At 43.6% G+C, this 6433-nt stretch overlaps 1 protein-coding gene across 1 annotated transcript; it reads left to right on the top strand.

Moving 5' to 3' along the window:
• Positions 1-2798: 2798 nt before the first annotated feature.
• On the top strand, positions 2799-4354 carry smim22 (small integral membrane protein 22). Its single transcript, XM_042001708.1, has 4 exons — positions 2799-3321; positions 3516-3653; positions 3740-3807; positions 4120-4354. The coding sequence occupies exons 2-4, from the start codon at positions 3524-3526 to the stop codon at positions 4165-4167; spliced, it is 246 nt and encodes an 81-aa protein (XP_041857642.1). The 5' UTR covers positions 2799-3321; positions 3516-3523; the 3' UTR covers positions 4168-4354.
• Positions 4355-6433: the final 2079 nt, after the last annotated feature.

Genomic DNA, 6433 nt, shown 5'->3' with positions numbered 1-6433 from the left:
ACAGGACGGGGTCTCAGACAGGACGGTGTCTCAGACAGGACAGGGTCTCAGACAGGACGGGGTCTAAGACAGGACGAGTCTTAGACAGGACGGTGTCTAAGACAGGACGGGGTCTCAGACAGGACGAGTCTCAGACAGGACGGGGTCTCAGACAGGACGATGTCTCAGACAGGACGAGTCTCAGACAGGACGAGTCTAAGACAGGACGGTGTCTCAGACAGGACGAGTCTCAGACAGGATGAGTCTCAGACAGGACGGGGTCTCAGACAGGACGGTGTCTCAGACAGGAGAGGACGAGTCTCAGACAGGACGGGGTCTCAGACAGGACGGGGTCTAAGACAGGACGAGTCTCAGACAGGACGGTGTCTAAGACAGGACGGGGTCTCAGACAGGACGAGTCTCAGACAGGACAGGGTCTCAGACAGGACGAGTCTCAGACAGGACGGGTCTCAAACAAGACGATGTCTCAGACAGGACGGTGTCTCAGACAGGACGAGTCTCAGACAGGACGATGTCTCAGACAGGACGGTGTCTCAGACAGGACGAGTCTCAGACAGGACGATGTCTCAGACAGGACGAGTCTTAGACAGGACGAGTCTTAGACAGGACAGGGTCTCAGACAGGACGGTGTCTCAGACAGGACGAGTCTCACACAGGACGAGTCTCAGACAGGACAGGGTCTCAGACAGGACAGGGTCTCAGACAGGACGAAGTCTCAGACAGGATGAGTCTCAGACAGGACGATGTCTCAGACAGGACGATGTCTCAGACAGGATGGTGTCTCAGACAGGACAGGGTCTCAGACAGGACGGGATCTCAGACAGGACGGGTCTCAGACAGGACGAGTCTCAGACAGGACGGTGTCTCAGACAGGACAGGGTCTCAGACAGGACGGTGTCTCAGACAGGACAGAGTCTCAGACAGGACGATGTCTCAGACAGGACGATGTCTCAGACAGGACAGAGTCTCAGACAGGACGATGTCTCAGACAGGACGAGTCTCAGACAGGACAAGTCTCAGACAGGATGGTGTCTCAGACAGGACAGGGTCTCAGACAGGACGGTGTCTCAGACAGGACGGGTCTCAGACAGGACAAGTCTCAGACAGGACGGTGTCTCAGACAGGACAGAGTCTCAGACAGGACAGAGTCTCAGACAGGACGATGTCTCAGACAGGACGAGTCTCAGACAGGACAAGTCTCAGACAGGACGATGTCTCAGACAGGACGAGTCTCAGACAGGACGATGTCTCAGACAGGACGGTGTCTCAGACAGGACGATGTCTCAGAGAGGACGAGTCTCAGACAGGACAGAGTCTCAGACAGGACGATGTCTCAGACAGGACGAGTCTCAGACAGGACGAGTCTCAGACAGGACAGAGTCTCAGACAGGACGATGTCTCAGAGAGGACGAGTCTCAGACAGGACGAGACAGTTTAAGAGGACTCTCTTAAACTGGATAAAAAAATAAAAAAACTTGGTCATGCTTAGTTTATGTTTGTCCCTTTTTGTCTTTTTATTTTAAATTAGGCTTCATATGCTCTTGTTTTTAATGTCTTTGTAAAGCAGTTTAAATCACCATGTTTTTGAATTGTGTTGTGTAAATAAAGTTGCTTTGTTTTGAATGTAAAAGTTTCACTGAGTAACAACCTGGTTTGACTAAACTCACCTGACCTGCTGGTGGGACTGGCACCGACAGGACAAGAAAACAAGTTACACCTTTAAAAAACAAACTTTTAATGACATAAGACAATAAAGTAAATAAAGCAGTTTCAAGTTTGTTTAATGAAAAGATAAAAATAAACTTTGAAGAAGGAAAAGTTACAAACTGATGGATGTCAGTGTTCCTGCCTGCTGCTCCTGAATAAAGATATTTAAAAATGACAGTAATGGTTAAACTAGCTACAGAACATAAATGTAGAGCAGCTGTAACATGAGCTGATATCAGTGAGTTTTACCAGATAAATCAACATGTGTGGAAAAGTAAAGAGGGAAGATAAAAGTGATGGTAAACAGAGATGAACAGAGAAACGGTGAAATATAAGTTAATTAGGAATAAATTTAGGTGATCATTTTAATCAGTTATTGGTGGAACAAGCAAAAGCAGACAAGGCAGTTTTAATAAATATTTAAACAGTTTAATAAAATTTAATGGATAAAAGTCAGTAAAGCAAGGCAGTTTTTTGTATAGCACATTTCATGTACAGGACAAATTAAAGTGCTTTTCATAAAACAAAGACATTACAGATATTTAGAAATAGTAAAAGGCATCAACACATAATCACAATAAAATAATAAATTACATTAAAATTATTAAAAGCAAGATAAGTTAAAAAAAAAGTTAACATGCAGATTTCATGTATAGACATGAGAAAAGAAATGTTTTAACCTGGATTTAAAAATGTCTACATTTGGTGAAAGTTTAATCTCCACTGGCAGTTTGTTCCACTTGTTTGCAGCATAACAGCTAAATGCTGCTTCTCCATGTTTAGTCTGGACTCTGGTCTGGACCCTGGTCTGGACTCTGGTCTGGACTCTGGTGAGCCGCAGGTGAGCCGCAGTCTGAAGTCGGACGGGGTTTCTAACCGGCAGCAGAAGTCCAGGACCACAGTGCCTTGCTTCCAGGGTCGCTGATTCTGTATGTTCGTGTTCAGTATCGGTGGACGTTCCTGCTGCTGTCCGGTTTAAACATTACAGTCGGCAGGTGGAGTCTCATGTGCGTCATTGGGTCCGCACCCCGGCAGCGAGCCGGGTGGGTGGAGTTTTCTCGCCATTTAAACCGAGCGATCAGCCGGAGGAGCCGCTCAGATCCGACGGCTTGTTCGGTGAAAAAACGACCCTTTTAACCGCATGGATGGAGCGAACCGACCTGCAGATAAACTTAGAAAATGTTCCAACCTGGTGTTGATGTGTGGCTCTTCGTCTGTTCACTAGATAACTTCACATTGATTTCTCAAACAACTTCTGCTGATTTTATGGTTCTTCCAGCTGCTCCAGGCAGCGAGGTTCTGTTCCAGTCCGACCAATACTGTCCTGATATGTAAAGTGACCTCCGATGGACACGTTATATTTGCAGAATACAACCTGAAAGAAATGCGTACACAATGATGGCTTTGTTTACTTTGGTAAAGCCTCCTTCCACCGGCCAGCGCTTTCCTCTCCATTTAAACGGTTAACTCCTCCTCACCGCTCGTCAGCACTTCTCCCCGGGTCACCGCCCGGCAGACAGAAAAGGAACGGACCCAGTGACACACAGGTGCGTCAGGTAGATCTTCGCACCCGGAAGAAGGAAAACTCACTGAACGGAGCGACTGTGTTAACAGGTGAGCTACAGGTTCTGATAAATAGGTTTTTATCTAGAGCAGACTACCTACCAGAAGCTTTTATTCTACTATAAATAAAAACTTGTCAGTCTTTCCCAACAATGATAAGGAACCAGGGTTACTTGATGAAGCGTAGTGGCCTGGATCTGCTCCCTAACTGCTCTGCTTCCCTGTACTGGTGTGTGTTGGAGCAGATTGGGTGATGGACAACAGGAACATCCAGCAGGACTTCCAGAACCAGTTCAACGATGTGGTCTCCAGACTGCAGTCCAAGCAGTTCTTCCAGTCTGACTGGGACATCGCTTCCTTTGCCATTTTCTTCATCTTTATCGGTGAGGGGGGGTTGGTCATGTAGACAGAGAAGCTCGATTTGTTTTCCTGCTGAAGGTGTGATGCTTGATGCTCCTCCTCTCATCAGGGATGGTCCTCCTGCTGGTCCTCCTGGTCTTGATCCGCTGCTGCTGCTGCTGCTGCGATGATGAGAAGGTAAGCACATCAGCATGTTCGGACTCTGGGGAGGTGGCGGGTCTCAGACTGACCTCAGGTTGGCCCGTTTTCTAGCCCACCTCCTCCACCCTTCAGCTGTGTCAGGAACCGGTTCAGGATTTCTGGACTCCACATTTTAATTCACTGCATTCTGCCTGGTTTGTGGTTAAAGAGTGAAATTAGTTGCATTTCTATAGAAACATGGTGCAGCTCCCTCATCCTGAAAATCAGCTCCTTGGTTATTATCTGCTGACTGGTGGAGCCCAGGGACCATATTCATGCCTCAATGTTGTATTTCTGTTCCCTCAACAGCCGAGGAGGAGGAAGGTTGGTGTAGACAACATGGCTTTGGAGCCCTGAAGCCGGCCCGGCGGGATCTGCATGCAGGGCCTCCTGGTCCTCTCTGTGCCAAACTCCAGCTCAAACTCTGCCATCTGAGATGTAAATGTTAGACGTCCTCAGTTTGCTGTGCAGCCAGCTGAAAGAACGTGAACATGTCATTTCTAATAAACATATAAACACCCAGCCGTCTTAACAGCATGTTTGATGCTCAGCTGTGCTGAGAAACAGTTTTAAACATGATGCCAGCTCTGAAAGGTGGGGGAGTGGCTTTATGTCAGAATGTGAACAAGAGTTAGTCTCAGAGCGAGTTGTGTGTTCCTGCTGTGAGTACTGGAAACCAGGGTTGTGTATTAATACACTTCAGGAAATAAGGATTGACCTGTATGAGGATAAAAGTCAGAAAATGGTTTCTGTGTGTGGATTTTAACGTGGACCCTCTAGAACTGGTTAGTTAGTCCTCTCCTTGGTTTATGTTTGCATCCATCGATAACAAGACCAACTGGAATAACACCAAACAGCACAACTCTGACAATACATTTCCTAATGTTATTAAAAGTTTAATATCAACTTTGATGACGGCACGTCCGCCTCTACCAGCAGTGCAGGGAAATGAGCCGCTGTGGTTAAAAAGAGAATTAATGGAACAAACCTAAATGGTAAATGCGTTTACCATTTAACAAACTTGGGATGATGTAAATATGGCATCTATTTATAAAAAAGATTGTCTTCTTGTCTATAAAAGAAAAGGAGAATCTCTGGATAACAGGGGGTAAAGAAGCAGAATGTCGATAAAACATAAGAATAGATTATTAAATATCATGTGATCAACTAAAATGAATTATTTTAGTGCTGCTTTTGAAAAAAGTAGAAGCAATATTTAAAACACATGGAGTTTCTAAAATGAATGAATGAAAAAGGTAAATCAGACTCCTGATATTCCAGCTCAGTTTCCGACAAAAGAAATGAATTAATAATCAAAGTAAGAAAATAGTAAATCCATTTAAGAACCGGAGACATGGACTAAGAACGGGGGACATGGACTAAGAACGGGGGACATGGACTAAGAACGGGAGACATGGACTAAGAACGGGAGACATGGACTAAGAACGGGGGACATGGACTAAGAACGGCAGACATGGACTAAGAACGGGGGACATGGAGTAAGAACGGGAGACATGGACTAAGAACGGGGGACATGGACTAAGAACGGGAGACATGGACTAAGAACGGGGGACGTGGACTAAGAACGGGGGACGTGGACTAAGAACGGGGGACATGGACTAAGAACGGGAGACATGGACTAAGAACGGGAGACATGGACTAAGAACGGCAGACATGGACTAAGAACGGGGGACATGGACTAAGAACGGGGGACATGGACTAAGAACGGGGAACATGGACTAAGAACGGGAGACATGGACTAAGAACGGCGGACATGGACTAAGAACGGGGGACATGGACTAAGAACGGGGGACATGGACTAAGAACGGGAGACATGGACTAAGAACCAGAGACATGGACTAAGAACCGGAGACATGGACTAAGAACGGGAGACATGGACTAAGAACGGGAGACATGGACTAAGAACCAAGGTTATAATAGTTCTGGATTTTTAATTAGTTCCAATTTTTATTTCGTTTTGACTTTTTATTTTCAAATTCAGTTAGTTTTAATTAGTTTTTAAAGCAAATTTTTTAGTTTTTATTAGTTTTCGTTTTTTTAAAATGCTTAGTTTTAGTTTAGTTTTTATTAGTTTTAGTTTTTATTAGTTTTCGTTTTTTAAAAATGCTTAGTTTTAGTTTAGTTTTTATTAGTTTTAGTTTAGTTTTTATTAGTTTTAGTTTAGTTTTTATTAGTTTTCGTTTTTTAAAAATGCTTAGTTTTAGTTTTGTTTTTATTAGTTTTAGTTTAGTTTTTATTAGTTTTAGTTTAGTTTTTATTAGTTTTCGTTTTTTAAAAATGCTTAGTTTTAGTTTAGTTTTTATTAGTTTTAGTTTAGTTTTTATTAGTTTTAGTTTAGTTTTTATTAGTTTTAGTTTGTTTTTTCTAAATTAGGATATTTGCCAGGTGCAAAATTCAAAATAATCAGAATAAGCACTTTATAATAAAAACTTCAGATACACTTTTTTAAAACTGTATCAGGAGAAAACATGAACAGCCAAAGACAAATCAAATACAACAGCCCATAAGATAACAGCCTTAAGTAAAAAAAAATGTGTGCAATGCTGCTTCTGAGATAGTGTGTTAGGTAAAAATCAACATAACCAACATACTAAAGACACAC

The sequence above is a fragment of the Melanotaenia boesemani genome, chromosome 2, assembly GCF_017639745.1.
Source record: "Melanotaenia boesemani isolate fMelBoe1 chromosome 2, fMelBoe1.pri, whole genome shotgun sequence".
NCBI lineage: Eukaryota > Metazoa > Chordata > Actinopteri > Atheriniformes > Melanotaeniidae > Melanotaenia > Melanotaenia boesemani.
Note: the sequence above shows the minus strand (reverse complement) of the source record. Positions and strands in the feature narration are given on the sequence as shown.

Excerpts from the sequence above, each read along its gene's own strand:
- smim22 (XM_042001708.1), top strand. The coding sequence starts at position 3,524 with ATGGACAACAGGAACATCCAGCAGGACTTCCAGAACCAGTTCAACGAT. Across the intron at positions 3,654-3,739 it reads CATTTTCTTCATCTTTATCG|GGATGGTCCTCCTGCTGGTC; the intron begins GTGAGGGGGGGT and ends TCCTCTCATCAG. Across the intron at positions 3,808-4,119 it reads GCTGCTGCGATGATGAGAAG|CCGAGGAGGAGGAAGGTTGG; the intron begins GTAAGCACATCA and ends TTCCCTCAACAG.